At 39.0% G+C, this 23,853-nt stretch overlaps 1 protein-coding gene across 1 annotated transcript in view; it reads left to right on the forward strand.

Annotated features, from left to right (window-relative positions):
- Positions 1–23,853, forward strand: part of APBB1IP (amyloid beta precursor protein binding family B member 1 interacting protein) — a 57,376-nt gene that overhangs the window by 1,718 nt on the left and 31,805 nt on the right. The window contains exons 2-6 of the mRNA XM_031614430.2: positions 11,614–11,685; positions 12,877–12,964; positions 14,766–15,058; positions 19,219–19,296; positions 21,135–21,294. Of these exons, the coding sequence (XP_031470290.1) occupies positions 11,614–11,685; positions 12,877–12,964; positions 14,766–15,058; positions 19,219–19,296; positions 21,135–21,294 (691 nt within the window). The remainder of the gene's footprint in view (positions 1–11,613; positions 11,686–12,876; positions 12,965–14,765; positions 15,059–19,218; positions 19,297–21,134; positions 21,295–23,853) is intronic.

A 23,853-nucleotide genomic window follows, 5' to 3' on the forward strand; every position in this document is an offset into this window, starting at 1 on the left:
TTATTCCTGCTTAGTTTGATTTTTACAGGTTAAAAGACTAAATCCTACTATAATTGAGCAGTATCCAATAGATCACACAAAGTAACTCATGCATTTATGAGTCAGTGTAGAGACTTGATTTTTCTTAACGAGTAAAACTTTAGAAACTAATACATTTGGGGGGACAGTAACAGGCACAGGGAGGTTTGAGGTTTCTTAGGTAGTAACAAATTTCCCAAATTCACTAAGATTTTGTTTTGCTGTTTTTCATCTTTCTTGTTAGCAGAAAAGGAACTGATGTATTACAGCTATAATTCAGTATGGAGTGAGGGGAGAGGTGAGGCTTGGGTAACCAGTGCAGGGATCAGCAGTTGTATCTGATCTTGAAAACAGGCTACTGGTCTGGAGTACTCCTGGAGCTAAGAGGAGAGACTGCTTCATTCAGGAGAGAACCTGTCTGTTTGCAGATCACAAATGTCCATCATTCAAGGAGGAAATCTGGGAACATGGATTTTCTTGAAAGAGCAGTTCTTTTTCAGAGGTTCTATTACAGGCATATACCTGAATTAGATTTTACTGCTTATCATTCAGGTAGATACAAAAGGTCCTTTCCAGCTCGCTCTGCAAACTATTGATATTTTTCTTTCCTGTAAATCTTTTCATCTTTCATTTCATAACATCTTGACTTGTTTTGTTTTATGCTAATCTGACCTGTAGTGACAATGACTTCACATTGTCAGGTGCTGATTTGAGGTGAAAGTGAAACTCAGCTTTTTGGTTGCCTGCAACAGTATACTTTCCTTAGCTTGTTTCTTTTTGAAGATTTCTAATGACAGTGAATTGCATCCATGCAGATGACCCTTCCCATCTCCCAAAGTACGTGCTGGACTTTATAGGGTCCTCCTCACTCAACTTCAAACATTACCATGTTAGCTAGTCACCAGAGGTTTTTAGTTACCTTTATGGTTGACTGAGAGAGAGAGAGAGAGAGAAATGCTTGTCAAATTTGTTCTGCTGCTCAGTTTTAGACAGCTACTCGTTGTGATCTATAAAATTGCCTTTGTTTCTCTTCACTGACTAAAAAAAGTCTAGGATGACGAGGTTGGATGCAAATGTTGTAGAAACTCCACCATATGTCTTTTCATGATTAGGAGTGATCCATAATACAGTAACGTTTCTCTTGAAAATGCAAATGTTTTAGCTAGCTTTCCTTATCATCCTGCATATTGATTCATGGCTACCCTAGATATTAGTTCATCTGCTAGAGTGGAAGATAGACATTGCACTGTGAAAGAAACCAAGGTGCCTATGTTCTCCTTAGATTCTGTAGGAGACTTTTACACATTTGCATGAACACCCGTTCCTCACCACAGCTCAATATTAATTTATAGCATTGCTACTGAGCTATGAATGAAAAGGAAACACAAATAATTTTTATCTGACTTGCAACTTCAATGTGGGAATTCGAAAACTAGTTTGGTAATGATTGTTGAAAAAGTGTAACTTTGTCATTAGTTTCTAAGCCTTACTTCTAATCAATTGACCTTTTAGATTGGTGGCAAGCAGTTGTAATTTTTGCTACCAGAATCCACATCAGATTGCAAACAGCACCATTTCTTCTTGTTGAAAATTGATCCAGCATGCCATGAGTTTAGCTTCAAATAAATCAGTGTTACAGTTATTAAGGTAAATAGGAGTGTTTGGTGGAGTGGGTGCATTATTAATCCTAGAAGAAAAAGAAGATTCAATGTATATGAACAATTTTTTTTCGATGCAACTTTGTTCAGAAATACATCCAGAGGCATTACTGGTCTAAGTTTTGTATCCTCAGTATATCTGCATTTTTTACTTTCATCCTATGTATTTGCTTGCAGTCTAAAGCAGTAGCTGTAAAACCATGATGTGTAACACTAATATCTCACTGTGTATCTGCTATCAGTGATGAGCTGACCCTTCGTGGCTAACAACACTGACCAAGGAAAGTTCTCAGTTGTACTCAGACCATTTAACTGACATAATAAACATTTTGGTGAAAATTTTTTCATCTTACCCACACCTGCCAGGAAGAGGGGGAGAACAAGTCTGCAGATAGCAACACTGCTAGTCCCTCGAGCTCAGAGAGATAAGAATCATAATCATAATGGCACTAACTGGATACCTTTACTAATGAGAGTTGCAAATGACTTTCTGAGTCTCCTGTTTTAGGCAAAATGGTGTCTGCTAGAAGGCAGTTTGCCAAGGGAGTTTGAAGGCTCCAGAGAACAGTCCCTGTCAGTTACTTGCTGGCATGCAGTGCATAGCAAATGAAAAGTTGCTTCTCAGTGGTCTTTGTTGTTTGATTTTGGTGCTTGTCTTTGGTAGCCCAGGGTACAGACACATTATTACTTTTCTTCCCCTTCTGAGGAGGATTTCTGTGACCTTTCCAGGATTACAAGGCCCACCCCATTCTCTTGCTTGCTGTGGGAATTTCACTGAAGCACAGAGTCGAGAAGGATGTACGGGCCCAATAAGCCCAATAAGCCCTTCTGAATGTGTTTTTTGTCTCTGATTGCAAATAATATAATAATAAACAGTCAAATCTGCATTACTGTTCTCAGTGCTTTTTGACAAAAGCTTACATGTGGAAGGTCTGCTATACATATTGATTGGAGTGAGTTGGTGAGGTCACCCTGAGCACAGATAACGTTCCCAAAGAGTTGTGGTTACAGCTTAGTTTTGTACTTCGCTGATCACATCAGACCTCATGTATGCGAGAGACAACGCAAAGAAAACAGTTGGCTTTAGGTGTCAGTCCTAGGAAGGGATCCAGCATAAACATAACTCCACTTTTGTCCCGTAGTGGCTGTGCTCCTCCATGAAATTCAGTAAAGCTTTTCTTCTTTGCCACTTGGCTGACCTCCTTTGTCTCCCCTCTGCCATGATGGAGTTGTTATCTTTGAGCAGATCAGTTGTTCTAACCCTCCTGAACTTGGTCAGGAAAGAAAAGAGTGAGGCAGTGGCATTTCCTTCTCATGGAAGGAAAACCATACAGAAATGGAACAATTATGGTGGAAATGTCACAAGATTCTTCTATAGCTACATTTTCTTCCTGTTTCCTCTGTGTGGTTTAGGGCTGCTGGTCTGTGGCAAGGCAGCCACAGCCATACTAATATAGCACCCTATCCGGGTGACTCCAGGCTTCCTCCTAGCCTACAAATCTTTGTCTGAAACCTATTACTTATTGCTGTTTCTAATCATTGTGTGTTTTGGTGAGAAAATACTGTGCTTAAAATTTGTATGGTAACTTTCATTCCTTTTTTTCTCTTTCTAAATTTTTGTCATATTGTTTCCATTTTCTGATATTTGGCGTGCCTTCATTCAGTAGAATACTGGGGGAGGTGGACAGGTTTTCCCACATTGTGGATCCATCTATTCCTTTTTCTCTTGTGTGTGGGCTTCTGTTTTATGCTGGTTAGCCAGTCTGTGAATGCAGGGTCAGTCTGCCTGTGGATTTGAAAGCTAAATATCAAAATCTTTGTTTAGTAGGGAGCCACAAGACAAGCCCCTATCACTCAGTGACCTTGGAATGAGGGAATTCTGGGAGTAGCTTAATGATAGCGATTAGGAATGAAATCCTTAGCCATCTGCTCCATTGCAGGGCAGAGTGAGGTTGAGCATCCAGTTATGCTGGATCCAGAATATACCAACAATTTAACTTTTTTTACTTGCTGGCAATTTTTAAAAATGCAAAACAATGTTGCTTCATCATGTTAGTTATGTAGAGCTGTGTTGAGTAACTGGAAAAAAAAAAAAAAAAGGAAGGAAAAAACAACACCAACATCAGCAAACATAGATTATGGGAAGGAACGTGGAAGGGAATAGATAGAAGAAATTTGTCCAGCTTGCTGCCTTTCCCAGAAGATAAATCAGGGCAATGGACATCCTATTGCTGTGTGCCAGAAGTTAGGCTTACAACTAGGAATTGTTTCTTCAGCCAATTCTGCATGAAGATGTAGTCTTTTCTTCTATCATTTAATACTTTGTGGAGAGTTTGTGCCCTCTGTATAGCTCACAGTGGGAAAATCACCAGGCTGGACCATTCTGCAGTAAATAATTGTGACAAAGGGAAAATGAGATTACAAAGTCTGTGGCTGTGCAATATTTCTTTAATGTTAGATCCAGGCCAGAGTGAAGCATGTTATCTGCTGAGAGGACACTATGTAAAGAACAGAAGTGGCACTGCTTCCTAGTTCCATAAAAGCAGTCCCCTTTTGGAGTTGACAGGGGACTCTGAAGCGAAGTCCTGGAAGATAAAAATGTCTGTTTCAGGCATGCAGTCAATTTAGTCAGCAAGTTGTCTCCATACTGGTTAGCATCACGTATTTCAGAAGAAGGTATAAGAAATCCTTCACTGAGAGGCACTTTGTTATCTATCTTGAAACCTTTGCTCAGATTCCAGATTGGTAAAGCCTTCATTTTGGGCTGTGAAGTATGAGGTTTATCATTCATACTTGTGTTTCTATGTTGACCTGTGTTGACCTAATTGCAGCCTTTCAGTACCTAAAGGGAGCCCACAAACAGGAGGGGAATCAACTCTTTGAAAGGTAGATAACAGCAGGATGAGGGGAAATGGTATTAAGTTGAGGGAGGGGAGATTTAGGTTGGATGTCAGGGGGGAATTCTTTACAGAAAGAGTGGTGAGGTGCTGGAACAGGCTGCCTAGAGAGGTTGTGGATGCCCTGTCCCTGTAAGTGTTCAAGGCCAGATTGGATGGGGCCCTGGGCAGCCTGGTCTAGCATTAAATGTGGAGGTTGGTGGCCCTGCCTGTGGTTCGGGGGTTGGAGATTTGTGATCCTTGAGGTCCCTTCCAACCCTGGCCATTCTGTGATTCTGTGATTCTGTTTCTCTAGAATACTAACACTTTTTCAGCAATAACTGTGTGTAGAGAAAACCAACTCAGCAACTTACTAACTCACTGGTTTTGGTGATGAGTTTTGTGGGTACACTGTGCAAATTTCCTGGAACCGTTGTGCAGACTTTCAGTTTCATTTAATATCCCATCCTTTTTGTGTTATAAACCAGGGCAATATGATGCCTCAGTAATTTCCTTTGGCTCTTAATGCATTTTTTAATCACACTACTTTCCCACAGATTGTTACCTCCGGCAACCACCGTGTCAAAGGCCGCACTGCCTAGGGGCTAGCGATCTGCATTCGCTAGGGCCATAGCAACATTGACACCAATATGATGTAGAAGCAAATGGCAATTTATTAAGGCACAACAACCCCTTAAATACACATCCCTATCGCCTAAGCCCCCCTAAGCATGCGTCACGTGTTACTCACACATTACTCACAGAGCGGGGAGGTCCTATCGTGTCACAACCCGATACCCCGTTATCGCTTACTACAACACAGCAGGGGGTCCTTTCACATCACAGCCCGATATCTCGTTAGCGCCTACAACAACACCTCACACGGGGCACCACTTGTTTCCGAGTAGGAAACCCCTAGTTCCTCACGTTCCTATGGCCCGGCCAGGGTTCACGCCGTCCCCGCTGTGACCCGACCATCTCACCACGTGCACACCAATGTGATGTTAGGCAGGATGGCATTTATTGCAAGTGAAACAGCAACTTATATACTTTACATGCTTATCTATGTTACTACGTCCATGTGCGTTTACTCATGTCTAGTACATCTACGCCTCCAAGCGCGCGTCAGTCCCTTATCAAAGAGCAGGGGAGGTCCTATCGCGTCACAGCCCGATACCCCGCAAATGCCTACTGCAACAACAGATCTGTGATCTGGGCTACTTGTGGATTTCAAAACACTGTAGAATTCATTCCACTCCAAAAGGCATTTAAACGTTAAGAATTCTGCTAGGAGAAGGTAGTGGTCACTTGGATTGTCAAACAGCTGATGTTTATTTGGGTGGACTTAGAACTTTGACATTTGTGTGCTATAGTGCAGGGACTAGGAGGTGAAGATGTAGTTTCAATCTTTTTACATGACTTATAAAAATATAGTTTGTCTGTTTTTATCCTTACTGTTTGCTTGTGTAACAGCTTAACAATAACAACAATGCTCTGTGTTTGTAACATCTACCAGATGACTAAGTGGTTCCTGACATGGTTCCTCTCACAACTCTCCTGCATGTTTTTGTTCTACTGATACCACACTGTTCCTTGTTCCTCTTTGTTTTTCTATAGCCCTTTGGTTCATTAGACTGCATCAACTCAACTGAGACAGTGTTGCAGAGATGGTAATCTCAAATCTCATTTGTGATGCCGTTGGTGTTTCCTGTTCAGTATTACACAAGGGCTTCAAGCTTGTTTTCAGATTGCAAGTGCAGAACCTTGTTACCATGTGACTTAGACCACTCTTCCTGTTGAAAGGGGCTGGCTTTCTGTAGTTCTTGCAGAGGTATAAGATAGTAGCAGCTCTAACTTTGCTTGGTACATGCCTGCTCTGAGCTATGCAGTATAATCAGTTGGTTTTTTTGTTTGTTTGTTTTGTTTTTGGTTCTGTTTTGTTTTGTTTTGTTTTGTTTTTTAAATAGTTTTTTTTTTTTTTTTTTTTTTTTTTTTTTAAGGTGAATTTTCTGCTCTTGTTCTATTGCTACTGTCAGCTTCCTGCCAAGGGATGATGATTCTATCCGACAATTCCATTCCCTAAATGTTGTTCATGGGCTTGTGCAGTTGTCTTATGTAAACGTACACATTGATTATAAACTCCAGTGACAGTGTTGGTGGACGAGGGAAGAAAAACAGATTTCATATGCCTTGTCTTGTGCAAGGCTTTTGACACAGTTCCACCCCAAATCCTTCTCTCTGAATCAGAGACACATGGATATAATGGATGGACTGTTTGGTGGATGAGGAATTGGCTGGATGGCCACATCCAAAGAGTTGCAGACAATGGCTCAGTGTCAAAGTGGAGACCAGTGATGAGTGGTGTACTGGGACTGGTACTGTTTAATATCTTCATTAATAACTTGGGCAGTGGCGTCAAGCACAGTCAGCAAGTTTCTGGATGACACCAAGGTGAGCGATGAAGTTGGTACACATCCAGATGCCATCCAGACGGACCCTGGACAGGCTTGAGAAGTGGGCCTGTGTGAACTTCATGCAGTTCATCAAGGCCAGGTGCAAGGTCCTGAATGTGGGCTGGAGCAATCCAAAACATCAGTGTAGACTCGAGGATGAGTGGATAGAGAGCAGCCCTGCAATAAAGGACTTTGGATAAAAAACTGGATATGAAATGTGTGCTGTCAGCCCAGAAAGCCAATCATATCCTAAGCTGCGTCAAAAGAGTGTGGCCAGCAGGTTAAGGGAACTGATTTCCCCACCTTCTGTTCTGTCATGAAACCCCACCTCAGTACTGTGTTCAGCTCTGGGGACCCCAGCTCAAGATAGTAGATGGACCTATTAAAGCAGGTCCAGAAGAGGCCATGAGTATGCTCAGGGGGCTGGAGTACCTCTCCTATGAAGAGGGGCTGAGAAAGTTGGAGTGGTTCAGCCTGGAGAAGAAAAGGCTTTGGGAAGAACTCATTGTGGCCTTCCAAGACTTGAAAGGACTACAAGAAAGCTGGAGAGAACTCTTTATCAGGGAGTAGAGTGATTGAGTAAGGGTAACTGGTTTAAACTGAAGGAGTTGGAGATTAGGATAAGATAGACAAAGGAAATTCTTTATTCACAGGGCAGTGAGGCATGGGCACCACTGCCCAGATAAGCTGTGGATGCCCGTTGCTGGAGACATTCAAGGCCGGGTTGGGTGGGACCTTGGGTGGTCTGATCGTGATGGTGACTGCCCTTCCCTTTCAATCCAAGCCATTCTATAGAATTGCAAAACTTTCTTCATTCTTAAAATAAATAAAGCAGCGGGTGATTTTATTTTCTATAGAGTCTATGTGGTTAAAAAAGATGACCACAGTGCCTTCTAATGGGATACAAGCACTAAAGACCAATAGTAAGTAACAAAGAAGAAAAAATGGGTCACACCCTCCAGTTACCAGCAACAGCACAAGTGCAGTCTGTCCAGAAAGGTGCTGCTGCTTTGGCTGCTAACCTTAAATGAGGGTGAGGAGGGTCGGATCCAGGCTCCACCCCTTCCAGTCACTCAGGTGCATTGGTTGCACCTGAGCTCCCTGACTTAGCCATGCCTTCTTACTTGGTGCTCAACCATTGGTTCAGGCCGTGACCTCACAATTCCACTGCAAGCATCTTAACAAATCAAGGTGTTTGCAACCATACAGAAATCACATTGGTTAGTGACAGAGTTTGTATTACAGACCAGCAAAGGTGGTTCCTGTTTTGCATGCCAGTGCATGACACTGGATTATATTAATGAGATTCTACTTAGCCTATGTAGGATTGTGCACTGGGAGACTGAGTGCAAGGACTGTTTCTTCGTTCTTGTATCTGAGCAAGAAATTTCTTTTTGGTGTCCTGGAATCCTGGATCAGCCCCATGAGGACACAGGATAATGCACTGCCCAGAGAGTCTGTTTCTCATGCAAGTACAGCAAGTTGGGTAGCTTTCCCTGCATCTGCTGAATTTCTCTGTGGTCGGAGGTTAGGTAATTAAATTCCAACTTCCCACCTTATAGCTCAAGACAACCAGAAATTTTCTTTTCCTTTTAAAATAAAAGTATGTAGAGAGTAGATATGTAGAAGCTGAAAGCTTTGAGTGGCTCTGTTGCCAAGTTTAGAAATGGAGCACACAGGAGTTCTGTGTTGTTGGATAGGGCTGCAAGCTGCTTCTTGTGGAAGAGTTGGATGTCCCCTCAGATGGGCACCCAAATGGATATAAGTGCATCTTTGGAAATGCCAACAAAGCCTATGACAGAAAAAGTGTCCCTCAGACTCAAATGTTGAAGGAGAAGGCAGAGCAAATACGCTGGAATCAGATTTTTCTTGGGGTAAACTGAAACACAAAGATGTTAGCAGTGCAAAGAGCTCTGTTATGCACCAGTCTCTTACTTTAGATTTAAATGACTTTTAAGAGCTAAGTGGCTGCTAAATCTCAAATTGAGAAGGTGAAAAAAAAAAATAGGACAAGAAGGTCTGAGGGGCTTGTGGTAAGTGGCAATATGAATAAATGTAGTGATGAGTCAGAATGCAATGAGTTGATATTTCTGTTTTATATAAACCTTGTGAGAGTTTAACATGCATGGAACACACAGTGAGACTTGGTGGTTAAAATAGAAAGCTGAAGAGAATATGCACAGTAGGTAAACAGTGTGAGAAATGTGGGAGTATTAAAAAAGAAGGCAGCTTTCATCAGGAAATGAGAGCTCAGTGGAGATCTGAGAATGTGAAATTTGGGGGGAATAAAACAAGGGAATACCTTTTTCTGTATTATTGGTGTTAATTCAAAAGGGGGTATAGAAGACTCAGCTTAAATGTCAGTCACATTAACAATACGTTTGATTCAGATGTTTGCCTTTCCAAATGCCCCTCCTAAATCTTCTTGTTCTTTGCAACCACTATTTCCTCTTTTTATTTTAATTCTCTTTTCTCTGCTTGAAGTCTTCTGCATGGGAACACTGTGAAAGTACTGACTTTTCAGTTTAGTTTACAGTGATTTTAAGAGTTATTAGTAGTAGTGCTATATACAGGATAGCTACAGATATTTTAGTAGATATAAAGGAGGATTGAATCTGTAACTCAGTATTCTTCTGGGAGCTTAGGTAATTTTTTCTCCTTTTTTGTTAATAATAGCTTAATACAGCTGCAGGTTTCACTTTGAGTTTTTGGTTGAATAACTTCAAGGCTATTTATAAATAAGTTAAAAAAGAAAAAAAAAAAAGATTCTTCTGGTCCTATATGCAGCAACATCTGCCTCGAATGGGCTAGTTCCCATGTCTGATTGTTGTTTTGTCTATTTGTTCCTTCTGTGGCATGGAGAGAAAAGAAATGAGAATGGAGAGGAGTCTTGAATATAATGGAGCAAAAAAGAGAGGAGCAGACAAACACACTTGAATTCCCCATTCTGGGCATTCATTTTACTGTCTTTTGTGTTTCTAGCTCATGACAAAATCTGCAGTGAATTTTGAAAGTTCTTATATTAGTCTAAGAGATCATCCAATGTGTTTTCACATAAAAATATTTTCTTCACAGTTTGGTGATGGGGATGTTTAACTTTTCTTCCTAAAAGAATTCAAGAGAAAAGGACAAGAACAAGTAGGAGGAGTGGCTTGGTGATGGGTTGTCATGATAGATGTCTGCTCATGGGAAGTGACACTTGAAAGGGATGGACACTGACACACTTCCTTCTTAATGCAAGTGTTCTGGCCCATGTGCTTGAGGTGTAAAAAGCCCTAATGTTAAAATTTGTATGATTGGATGAGAAAAAATCATCAGTGACTAACTATGATGTGGAAATGTGAAATTCATAGTGAATTATTTGCACTTTGCTTTTCCATATAATCATTTTATTTCCTCATGAATCAAATAAGTCTGAATATTCAGAAAATCATATAATTGCAAAGAAGATATGAATTTATTAGTACCTTCAAAACAAAAACAAAAAACAAGCAACATAATCTGGTTAAACTGTTCTGTAATACAGTATTCAGTTCTCTTTGTTGGTTTGTTTTTTTCAGTAAAACAATTTCAGTTGGTTCATGGAACTAGTATAATGTCTTGTTCCTGAAAGTAAAACTGAAACAGCTAAACACACAAAAACATACAAGCAGCTACAGCTGATAAGGTCCTCAAAAGTCAGAGAAAACAGGAAGGTGTAAAATATTTGTTACTTAACTACTGATGAGACACATATCAGTATGAGATGCAGCTCCAGTTCTTGTCTCAAACGGATCCAACTTTAATCTGTCTGATCAAATAATTGCCATTTGCCTATCTCTTTTATGAAAATTGATTCTTCATGTACCAGATGAGCTGCTACACAGTTATTGATTCGAATATATGAATTAAGATTTAGTAATTATGCACACAATCAGTATACTGCTGGATCTACAGAAACTTTTATAGAGAAAGCTCTGTAGGATTCATACAGTGAGCCATTCAGTGTGGTTTGGTCAGCTGGAAATGAAGCAGATGAGATGACTTCAGCTTTCCATTTGCTCACTCGTGTGACACGCTGTTAACAGCATTCAGTTCCCAAATCTTTAAGTCTTGGATTTCCAGGACCTAAGAGAACTGTGCAAATTCAAAGCCCTGCTCCCAGTTGCCTGCACCTTGTTCAGGTGACGTTCTTTTACACTACTTCACTTCTTTCAAAGGAACTTATATAGGAGAAAGAGGAAGGGGATTATAGCAGAAACATTATCTCCCTATGAATGTCATTTGGCGCTGTCCTCACATCCTGACTCATGCAGCAGAAGTCACCATTATCACACAGCCCTGTACATGCTTTCCTTGTCTCAGTGATCTCCCTTAATTGCTTTGAGGTTGGATAAGATTGAAGTTCTCTGAGTCCACTAGTATTTGAAAAAAATTAGTGAAAAATATTGAGACAAAAAGTTGGTTATGTACCTAGTCATAATCAAGTCCTGAACAAGATTACACCCAGTAAACTCCAGGGGTATTTGGCATCTCCAGTGGAATTCTGCATATCCTCTGGTTTTGACCATTGCTGGCTTTGGAATGGATTTGTGATGATTCATTGCCTGTGGATTTTTTTTCTTTCAGATGGAGCAAACATGTGATGATATAGATGAAATGTTCAGCAATTTACTTGGGGAGATGGACATGCTGACCCAGGTAAATCATTTTTTTCCCAATCAAAATTCTTCTGAGAAACCTTCAACTAAATTTCTCTGCCTGACATTTAAACCACATGGCCTTTAGACGGTATTATCAGTGCAGGCTAAATAATTATAGAGATATAATTGCTCATGAAAGCTGCTTTCTCAAAAACAAGCAAACGAATAAATGAGCAATTTATATCCATCTTGGACTCAGTCCCAAGATGTTGAAGGATTCTGAGTTTGAGTCAGAATTTTCAGTTACGATGCTTTGCATGCATGGGTAAATGAGATATAGCCTGCATATCATTGTAAACTTTGGAAATAAAAACAGCGTTTAATATTATCTCAAATGTATTCATATAGCAGTACAAGTCATCTTTAGATATGCCAAAATATTAAGTTACAGCTAGGGTAGCATTCAAGGATTTATGGAAACATTATTTCCAGTGCAGAATACAGTCTTGAGAGGAAACTATAAAACAGCAGGAGCCTATTTCTAATCCTGCAGTTATGGAGTACTTCCTGCAAAGACTGATAAAGGAGAATTTTTATTTCTAAAAAACACAAGCTCTGTAAATTTGTTGTACTTTAATATATGTTGTTTGAAAACACTTAAGCTATTGTCTTGGATTGTGTCAGTTTGATTTCTTACAGCCCCTGTTTTGAGATATCTTTTCTAATGGTAATTCCCAATCTTGCCAAGTTAAATACCAATAATTGTGAGCCACATAATGGGGATTGTGCTTAAATAAGATGGATGCCCCATTTCTGGAGGTGGTTGAGGTCAGGTTGATGGGGCCTTGGGAAATCTGGTCTAGAGGGAGGTGTCCCTGCCAGTGGCAGGGGATCAGAACTAGGTGATCTTTAAGGTTCCTTTAAACCCAAACAGTTCCATGAAACAGCCCCAGCCTGTGCTTTTTCCCAAACCATGTCCAGCTATTGCCCAACAAGAGTGGTGGTTTACATGGTTCGACAGTGTATTGGGAAGTATGCAAACCACTGAACATCTGGTATGAGACGGTGCTTTGGTCTTGTCTGTCTTTAGTTTATCAGTCTAGGAATAATCTCAGAAACTAGTGTGTTCCATTCTGTTTCTTGAAGAAGAATTGACTTAAACATGTCCTGGTAACTAATTGACAAATGTTAATGACTGTAATAGTAGTTACATCATTAAAACACTTTCCTTTTTCTTTTACCTTAACAGAGTTTAGGAGTGGAGAATGTACAAACTCCATCCCCCCAAGTGACCAACAAAGAATTCAGCTTTACTGTAGGTTTTAAGGATTTAAACGGTAAGGAGTTGAATGGACTCATTCATTTTTATACTTATTTTGAATACCTCACAGCAACAAATGTGACGAAAAGCTTCAAACACCTCTGATCTAAAATAAAGTATAGAAAAAAGAACTGTTTTGCTGGAGCAGTGGAATGTTTGCGTGTCTCAGTTTAGGAAACTTCAAAGGGACCGAGTGTTTTTAAAGGGACGTTGCTTGGTCTTACATAAGAATCAGACTTTTTTACTGTGTCTGAGTGCAGAGGGAAAGCAAAAAAAAGAAGTCCTCTGAAGTATTTTCAAAAAGGCAACCTTTTCATGTAAAGATTTAACTTAATAGAAAACTGTGCTACCTCAGTGTGAAGTCAGAACTGCGGAAGCATTTATTTCTAGTGGAAGTACTGGCTTCAGTTTCTTCCATTTTACATTACTTATTCTCATTTTGGCTTGTACTGTCACTTCTGCATGTACAGCTGCTTGCTTCCCTGACAAACTGAGTCAGGGAATTGATCTGAGCTGAAAAAAGAATGTGCTCTTTCATGTGCTTTTTTTTTTTTTCCTTTTTTTCTTTTTGCTGGGGGGCTGGTTGTTTGCATGTTTCTGTTTATTTGAGCTGATTTCAACTAGTGTTATTTTGCCAGAATGAATTTGCCATTAAGCTACATAATGCCATAATGTCTCTACCAGCAAAGTGGTTAGAGATATGTAAATAGAGGATTGTAAGGAAGCTTTTCCACTGTAAAGAAAAGCTTATGAAAATACACTGTCAGCACAGCAGGTAAAGCAGAGGAAACTGAGATGGTCCTATGACACATTCACTGTTTGATGAATGATCTGTTCTTTGTCGGACTGTATTGTCGTTTTTAATGTGTAGTTCAGGGCTTTCCATCTCTTTCCAAAATTCCACTTAAAACGCTTACAATTTGTGATTCTTTTCTTGAACTAGACTCTTCAAAGTGATTTAAATCACTGAATGCAGTGATTCTTATAGAACCCTTCTCTTCTAGAAAACTAAATTATCCTACAGGATGTTATTCCAAAGTATCTCTTACAACATGCCTAGTTCAAACAATCCAAGAACAAACTGCATGTGAAGTTCCAAAATGCAGTGTAAGTTTTTGTCTTATACTCTGACAGAACAGCAGAAATACTGTAAGAAAAGTTACAATATTTATATCTGTTTGATGATTTCAAAAAAGAGGCTGTTTTGTTTGTTCTTTTCCTCAAAGGATCCTCAAAATCCTGCATATTACATAAGGTATGTCACAGAGGTTGATCACACAACTACAGATGTGCTGCAAACACATCTTGTGTTTTTGGTTCACGTTAATTTTAAATCTGTAGAATAGTTCTAATGTATGAAAATGTTCTTTATGCAGGTCTCAGTTAAAAAGTTTGCTGTATGTTATAGCAAAACTTGCTGAGTATTCTTATGTGTACTAAACATTAGATAAGTAAATAGCGTAATGGGAGTGAATCGAATTTCTTGCATCCATATCACTAAGCATGTGCCCATAAACTTTGTTGGAACAGGATCAGATTTCATAAAACACACAGGTCTAAGACCACATCAGTGAAAATGAAACTTCCTGTCCTGTTTAATTTGTATTCCTAGAGTTCCTTGTACTCAAAACTTCAGTACGACCAGAATAATGGCCATTCCTAAAGCACGTTTGTTTTCTTGAGCCCATTTAAAATCCTTTCCCATAACCCTTATATCTTACAGTAACCATGTTCCTGTAATTTAATCGTCACCGAACTGGTAACTGATTTTTTTTCATTGCATTCACTCTTTATGTATTTTTTCGTTTTTTTTACAGAATCTCTAAATGCCCTAGAGGACAAAGACCTTGATGCTTTAATGGCTGACCTTGTAGCAGACATAAATGAAGTTGAACAGAGAACTTTACAAGCCCAGAAAACTTCCTCTGGCAACCAGCAAAGTGTGGCCACTCAGCCTCCAACAGGCATGGATAATGACTTTTGTAGTAAATTAAATCCCTGTGCTACCATTATGGGACAGTTTAAGAATGACTTGCCCCCTCCACCTCCAGCCCCCAATTTAGACCTTCCACCGCCACCACCACCACCTCCTCCCGAGCCTCTCAGCCAGGTAAGTCTGAGAGGAATCTTGTTGCAAGAGTTCAGAAACTCATTTTTTTAGAATTGGATTTGCATTGGAACAACTGTGGGTAAACTTCCAATAGAAATCTACATATGATTCTGTGATTCTGTGATTCTGTGATTCTGTGATAAGTATCTTAAGTAGAGTCTACACTAACAAAACAGCTATGAATTCTTTTATTGTGAGTGTGGCAGTTTCTGCCAGTTCCTGAACATGCTGCCCATTCCTTTTGCATTTCTAATAGCCATTCTGATAGCCCAAGACAGACCTTAATCACTGGAAATGGTTTACTATAATGAAAGATTTTTACTGATTTTTTTTTTTTTTTAATAAGCATTGATCAGTTAGTAATGGAGAGATTCACTTTGACATCAGTGCAAAGAATGGCCAAATATCCCATCATTTTGTGAAGCTATCACTTTGTTTACTGCAGTAAATGCTACTGCTACTGATGAGAAGGTTCTGTGGATGTTTCCCTTAGCAGTTGCTAAAATTATTAGACAGTTGATTTAGTGATATGCTAAAATTTCAGTTATCACAACTTCCTCCATGTTTGTTTTTCTTGCAGATCAGTTTTAACAACTGAAGTCAAGCATGGCCTATGTAGTAGAAGTATTTGAAGTTCAGTTCTTTGACATGAAATTGTGATAGAGAGATAAGAATTTACCCTTTCAGTCCTGTAGGGAGACTGTGTGTGTTAGAAGAGTGATGCAATCTGAAAAATATGAGTCTGAAATCCTGAAAAATCTGAAAGTGTCTCTTTGAGTATTCATACACACATAAACTAAGGTGGAGAGGAGTTGTTTACACTTAGGGAATGGAAAGGTTTTAGGGAAAGTGAAAGGTACTTTGTCAGCTGGTGCAGAACTGTACTGGTCAGTTTTACCTATAACCGTGGACGATTCATTGCAGCTTAAAAGCCTACACAAACTGAGTATGAATTACCTCATTATCACTGGTGCCTCTGCTTTTAGCATAAAACAGGAAAAAAAATAGGAAAAGAAACAAAATATTTGTTAGGAAGAGGACCTTGCTGATTATACAAGAGGTATTTCACTGGATAAAGTTTCATCTTATGTATAGGACTTTTTAGTGCTTGGTGTGAAGAATGAAAATTGTAAACATGGGAGGATCTTCACCATTTTTCTATGTCTCAAAGATAATAGTTAACTTCTGATCTTAAAGGAGAATCAACATTTGTAAGAACAACAACTAGACTTAATTCAGAAGCTGAAATCTTTTATTTAACTATTATTATTATTATTTTATATTTATTTAACTATTATTGATACAGAAGAGATGCTGTCAAGATAAGCTCTGTCCATTTTGTTGCAAATATGTCCCCATCTTGGTTTAGACTGGTGACCTTTAGGGAAGTACCAAATTTCTGAATAGTCTGATTTGGAAGCTGAACAAGTATGATCTGAAAGGGTGCTTGGTTAGGTGAGCTAAAGACTGGCCAAACTGACAGACTCAAGAGGTAATAAATAAATGGCTGGTAACAAGTGAGATCAACTGTGGAGCTTGTCCTGTTTAACATTTTTGTCTGTGACCTGAATGACAACATCAAGAATCATCTGCAGGTACTCCAACTGAAAAGGAGTTGATGCCCTTCAGCTGCCAGATTGGAAATGGAAAGAGAGCTGAGGTAGCAGGAGCATGGCCAGCAGACTGAGGGAGTCTTTGTTTGTTTCTTTTGGCACTAGTGCGAAGCCACATCTGGAATATTGTAGCCCACTGTGAATGTGAGCACCTCCAGCAGAGATGCCCCTGGAACTTTAATGAGGACGTGAAGTGATGAGATCAGACTGACAGAGCTGTGCTTGTTGAGTCTGACAGAGGGGAGATAGGGAGTGGTGTAGTGACAACCTGAAGAAAGCTACAAAGCTGGTGGAGGCAAATTACCTCACAGTAGTGGTAGACTGTATAATAAGGGGTAAAAGCTATGTTTTCTTGCTTTGTAGCTTTAGATAGGACACTAGAAGAGCTTTTTTCATTCCAGATGCTGGTGTAGGACTGAAACAGGTTACCCAAAGAGTTTGCTGGTTCTCCATCTTTGGATTTTTTCCAAACTTCACTGAGCAAAGCCATAGCTGACCTGATATAATAACTACAGACCTCCAGTGCTCTCTTCCAACTGACACTTGCATGATGTGTTTTAAAGGTCACTGAAATCAACTGTGCTGTATTGCTCCATTCCTTCTGTGTTGTATTGAGCTCAACTTTTATAGAGTCAGGTCCCAGGTTGATCTGCTGAAGCTTGTTTTCTAATATCTGTTATCCTGCGTAACCTGAGAGTCAAACAAGATTTTTTGACTGAAAAGCGGTTACACTTGCTAAACATAACTGGAATTTTAAATGCACAAGTGCAGCTGAAACTCACCTCTGTCTTCCTCAGTTAAAATGTTACTCTGGGACTGTGTACTGAGTTGAATCTCCAGTAGCATCTCCTGGTCTCTTTCCAGGTACAGGAGGAGGGCAGAGAAGGATGAGAACAGGAAACAGAGGCATTTCTAAGGAATCTATCTGCAATAGTGGTTTTCCTCATTACGGCACTGAATCTGCTTTCTGTTGCAGTTCTTGCCTCATTTTCTGGTACACGTTGTGTTGAAATACTGATGTTGTTCCTGCTGTATGGCTTGCTGTCCATGCAGAAAATTAGTTATAGGGCTATTATACAAGCTATAACGTGAATGATGGACGTTATAACCATTTAGAATAAGTATGAAAATACCTGATTTCAAATTAGTATTTACTGTCTTTGTTAATGAGTATTTGCTTTGACATATTTCTGCTCAACAGAATGATATGCCACTGTAAATGGAAAATTTTGTTTCATTAAAAGCCACATCTAGCCAGGAATCTTGATAGGCTATTCCTAAACAAATCAAGGCTGACATTTTGTTATGGTTTTGTGTAGTCAAATGAGCATAGTGTTAATTATTCCCATTACATCTTTGATACTAAAGCTCTATTCTATAACCTTTCACTGTGACGCAATTAAAAGGTATAGCATTTCTTTCAAAGAACTGGAGAGCTGTCTCATGAGTTTCCATCAACTCTGATGTTTATTTTTAAAACTGTCTGTAAGCTAAATAAAGCTTCTACATTTGTATGTAGAATGTGATATTATCTGGATGACTTTTATGTACTTCTATTTGAAGATCCAGAAAACACTGTGACAACATTGTAGAGGGAGAATAAAACTTCTAACCTGTCAAAGCATTTCTTTAAAAGTGCTATAATTTTTATCTGGTAGCTTATTTACTTTATATAACTTCCTTTCTCTATATTGAAAAAGATGAAGGTTGTGAAACTTCCTCACCTCAGGTGAGAAGTCTGTTTGTTACACAGATTTGTACAGTGTGTGAACTCAGTTCTGTACAGGTCACGTGCAAGTGAAGCCTGAATTATACCTGCCTACATTTATCAGCAGAAAGTCTACCTGCATGGTGCTTGGACTACTTTAGTTAAGATGCTTTTCCTGCTTCTTGCAGGGTAGTGTTTCTGAGATGGTAAGAGGAAGACCACAGTGCAAAAGGCTGTTTACACTCCCCCCTTCTGAACAGTGGAAGAACTGTGGAAGCCATTTCTATCCAACAGTTTCAACCACAAAAGCTAGTTTGGGATTCTTGAAATTTCAGCATCTCTGAACTGTAGGAGTGCAGATTTTCATGCCCTTGGAGAGGAAAAGACATATGTGAATTCTTTGCCTGGTATTCATAGTGGAGGATTTGGCAACAGTAAAGAGTCTTGAAGCTCTCTCTTTCAGGTTGCACATCTTATGTTTCTGATATCTTATGGAATATTAGGGGAATCAGTATAAAATAAAGAATGTTCAGTACATCAAGAGGGATGTCAGTCAGGACGCATAGAACAATCCCGTTTTCAAGCATTCCTGTATCATTTGAGGAACAGCTCATTTAAGGGCTCTATGACTAGAAAACAAAATGGAGAACTGGACTTGTAAATCACAGCTTTGGTGGGAGGATTTTAATTCAAGAAAATTGGGGATTCCCCATAACTATGAAGTTTCTCATGGTTTTCCTTATGTTCTGGATATGAATAACAGGAAACAACTCTTTTCAAGTGTATGTGAATTGCTGGCCTTAGTTAACAAGTATAGGAATTATCTTGTGTCTTTTCAGGAAGAACAAGAGGCGCGGGCTAAAGCTGACAAAATTAAACTTGCATTGGAGAAGCTGAAGGAAGCTAAAATTAAAAAGGTAAGCCTTAAAATAGTGAAACAAGAGCTACCAACTGACTATCTGTTATCATTATTCTCAATAATGAAGATCTTACTAAAAGCCATTTGGCTTTTTTATATTTTGTCTTGAACTTGAGACATCAACAAATATTCTGTGGAACTCTTGCTTGTACAGAGGTCTGTGAGAATACTACCTCTGGGGGACTTATTTCTAAGAGGACTAACCTTCCCCTCCACATCCCTCAGTGTTGGGGCAAAGCCCACAGTCCTGAAAGATTACTTTAGAGAAAGTGGAAGGTATATAAAAGCATTGCTTACTCAGGCTGTGCTGATTCCAAAAGTATTAAGCTTCTCTTCTAGACTGGATATGGCTTTAGCTATCTCAGCTAAATTTGCTCCAGACTAATTTGTTAAAAAGCTTTCAGCCTATGTCTTTGCTGCACCACTGAGTATCATGTAAATACGCCTACTCATCCTAAGCTCTGGTTCCAGGTGAACTCAACAGAAGCTGCAGGTGTTAAGTAGCTTTGAAAAATGTATGTAAAGGAAAAACAGGCATGGCCTTTTGGTCTTGCTCAAGTAGGGGTGTGAATTGTAGGAGATCAGAGCCAGAAGGCTTTCGAAAAAGAATTGAAGCTTCCAGTAGATTTGAGGGTGTCCATGTTTAAGATGATTCCCACAGAACACCATGCACCTGTGCACACTGTACTACTTCTGAGACAGCGTACTGGGAGAATTTAATCAGGGATGTCTTTTATATCTGTAACAAATGTTGGTCACCTCCTACCTCCTTTTCCTTGCACTACTAGCAATTTTCCTTTGGAGGAAACATTTGAAACATTTTTTTTACTTTTTATTTTTTTCCCCCAATGACTAGATATTTGGAAATGTTGGGTGGAAGTTGGACCTAATCTTCTAGTGGCCATGTCACTAAGCTGAAATTTCTGAATTCTCAGTTGCCTAAGTGGTTGTCAAGAAATCTAGTCTTCTCTGTTTTATGAAAAATTGTAAGCTGCCTGCGTATTTCTGCCGGCTTGAGAATCCTACCTCTCTGCTTCTGTGTCGGCTTTAAAAGAGATTCTGTTGCACCAAAGCTTCTCATACCCTCTTTTTAAAAGGAGCTATTTAAGCGAGATGCTATGGAAAAGTCCTCCCAACTCACCACTTTAGTTCCAGTTCTCTGTACAGATCCTACTGACAACTGTTATCCTACTTTCAGTACTAATGGAGTATTTGAAGTACTTCGTAATATATTTGCAGTGCTTTATGAGATTTTACATACTTCAGCATTTTCTTGTGTTGTTCCTCTCTGCAAAGATGCACAGTTTCTTGTTTCACAAATGCTTCACAATATAAAGAGACAATGAGTGTCTTTCAGTCTATTTAGACAAACTAATCTATTTGCTTATTATTGATTTCAGGTTAGTCTGTTGGCATGGAAAGATTTGTTTTTCTCATGTGAAACTGAACTATATCTTTCCATACTAGTAGCTTTCATTAAAGACACTGTGTTCTTTTCTACGTGGGTTCCCTATCAAGCATTTTCCTTAATTAGAGGTATAGTAGATATAGAAAAGAGATTAACTTCTGCTTTTTCTCCATAGCAATTTCACTTTTCATGTAGTAATGCACAGGGTAAAGTTCAATTTCCTTTTTCTGAGAAAAGATCTTTATTTTGGTGGCAACATAATGTCAGAGCTTCCAATCTGTTTTATTCCCTGATCTCACTGTGCGACAGGGTGCCCTTGAATCACTAATAACCTTCAGCCTTAATCTTTCTTATTTTCATTAGCAGATTCAAGTTAGCCCATTATTTGCTTCTGAAATTAACTGAGCCTTCTGTGACTCTGTCCTCAGCTTGTTGTCAAGGTGCACATGTATGATAACAGCACAAAGTCACTAATGGTGGATGAACGCCAGGTGACACGGGATGTTTTAGACAATCTCTTTGAGAAAACCCATTGTGACTGCAGTGTGGACTGGTGTCTATATGAAGTCTATCCAGAGCTGCAAATTGGTAAGTGGTGTAGCAGTAGGGTTATTTTTGAGCATATATTAAGTAGATACATTGCATCTTATGCGAATTTTGAAATGTAATAGCATTTCTTCTGCCTATGTGTCTGCTGGGATGGAAAATCCTAATCTAGAAGCTGAAGGAGGATGCAGGAATACACTTGGACCATCAAGCCTTCCATTTGTCAGTAGTGCAGGCTGCAGAAGGCTCCTCACTCAGCACTATTTCTGCTGTTCAGTTTTACACAATCTGAAAGGATCACATGAATTTTACACTGTTTGTTGAGGGAGTGACAGACCCAAACATACAAGTATTCAATTCTACTCTTTGAAGAGACAATGCAGTGCTGAAGTGCTGTCAACAGACTTACATACCAAACAAACAAACTGTCATTAAACAAGACTCAGAAGCATTTCAGTCATCTCTGATGTTTTTCACTTCTGATGGTCATTTTTTTAAACATTGTTGTGAACACGATATTGCTCTTTGCTGGGGGTGTTGCTCTGCTGATGATACCTTATGGGTGAGGGAATAACTACCCAGCTCTCTGGGTTCCTGACAAACAGCTGTGCAAAGCATGTACATTATCAGCTGTGATATAAGGAGTTTTGTTTCAAAAAGATTTCAATGTTTGATTAAGAATGGATTATTCTCTCATTGTAAGTTAATTCAGAATTTTTTATTGTCTAGACTGTGAAGGTATTTACATAAAAAAAAAAAATAGAAAATTGCCTCAACTTTCTTTAAGAGTAGCATTTGATAGAGAAACTGGAAATTGTCAAACAGGCTTTAACATTCTTAGTTTACTCCCAGCAGATATGCAAAAATACACAAAGAAAGGTAAATATCAATATTGCAATTTAACAGAACTCAAGAAAAATCAACCTGCTGAACTAAAGCAAAGAAATATGAAAATAGCTGGAAAAAGCCTGACTATTCATGAGCAAGGAGGTACTCCTCTGCTTGTAAGAACAAAAGAGGCAGTAACTGTCTGTCTATTCTTTCTGCTCTGTTAAGATGATGCAAGAAGCTGTATTGCTGCAGTCTTTTGTACCAGCCTATCTTAATTAAGAAAAGACTGGAGGTGGCATTAGACCCTAGAGATGTCACAAATGTCACTTCGAATAGTTTTAAAGTGTTTTCGTATCTTAGACAGTTGCTTCCCCTGGTATTTTGTGACTTGGAGGAAATGTGTCTGAGTGTTAAGATGATGACATATGTTATTATATTTATGCTATGAATATTACAGAGAATGTGCTGGGGTGTCTTCATGATCTTGATAGACATTTTTAAAATTCCTCATCACACATTTATAACCAGAGATACCAGGGAGAGCATGTGTTACAAACGTTGAAGTGAACAGACCTTTTCTTTAAAGTAAAAATTATTGATGTTGCTTTAATCCCTGCTAAATCTGGGTGCTTTGCGCTCTATTAATACAATAGTTGTTCTCATAATGAGTAAAAACTATTCTAAAATCTGGGACGGAAGAAGAGTAGGAAAGGAAATAAATCAGTATTTTGTTGAGAAAAAAGGGAAAAAGTCTGTGAACTACTGGGGCAGAGGCCTCTCACCAGGTCCAAATGAACTGGGAATGAAGCCTTAATGTTTGCAATTAGAGAATTTCCATACGGGTGCAATGGTACACATTCTTTTTTCTGCTTCCACTGTATAACAAAGTTAGTGTGAAATAAAGAAAAAATGATAAAAATATAAATCCCCCCACCTTACTCCTCCTATTCACCTCTCTTTGGTACTCCCAGTTGCAATCACAGCAGGTGAGTAAGTTTTCTGTTATGACTCAGAATCATTTTGCAGTTATCCTGTAAGGCAATGTCTGCCCTTCGAAAGATAACATGGGTTTAAAATCTGTATTAACTATTTTAATATATATTTAATGTATTGTATTATGTAATGTGCATACATGTTGTATATTTAATAATTTTTTTAAGTATATAAGCATTTTATATATTGCAGAAATATCAGTTTTAAAGTATTGTGGTTGCTTGTGTGCTAACAATTGTATACTTGTGAACTGGCCCTGAAACCAATACCAATTTGTGATTTTTTTAATTCACAAAATTTAGTCATGCTGGGGCATACTGACCTCTTTTCCAAAGTAGCAGGAAATGCTACAGAAAGTCTATAAAATATATGCTATCTCCTCTAACACTGTGCCAGCCAGTCTAGGGCATTGAAATATGTAATCATCAAAGACCACTGATGTGTGGATACAGTTGTTCCCAGGGAACTCTAATTTGATAAATGAGAGCTGGTTGAATTCACTGCCCGAATACTGAATTTGTAGAAAAATGCAGTTTGAGTCTTTTCAAAATTACCTGTCAAATTATGCTGAATTCCTTTTCCTTCCGAAGGGCTTTCTGTGTCTGTTCAGTTGCTTTATATGTGAAACCCCAGAAGGAGAGGTCAAATATTACCTAACCTCAGCGTGGCTGGTGGCTTTTCTGGGTGGAGGCCCTGAGTTCAGATCAGTTCGAAAGGGAGAGATCTGACAATATGTCACTACATCTCCAATTAGATTAACTGCTGATATACTGAGTG

Source organism: Phasianus colchicus, chromosome 6 (genome assembly GCF_987193195.1).
Source record: "Phasianus colchicus chromosome 6, bPhaCol1.hap1.1, whole genome shotgun sequence".
NCBI lineage: Eukaryota > Metazoa > Chordata > Aves > Galliformes > Phasianidae > Phasianus > Phasianus colchicus.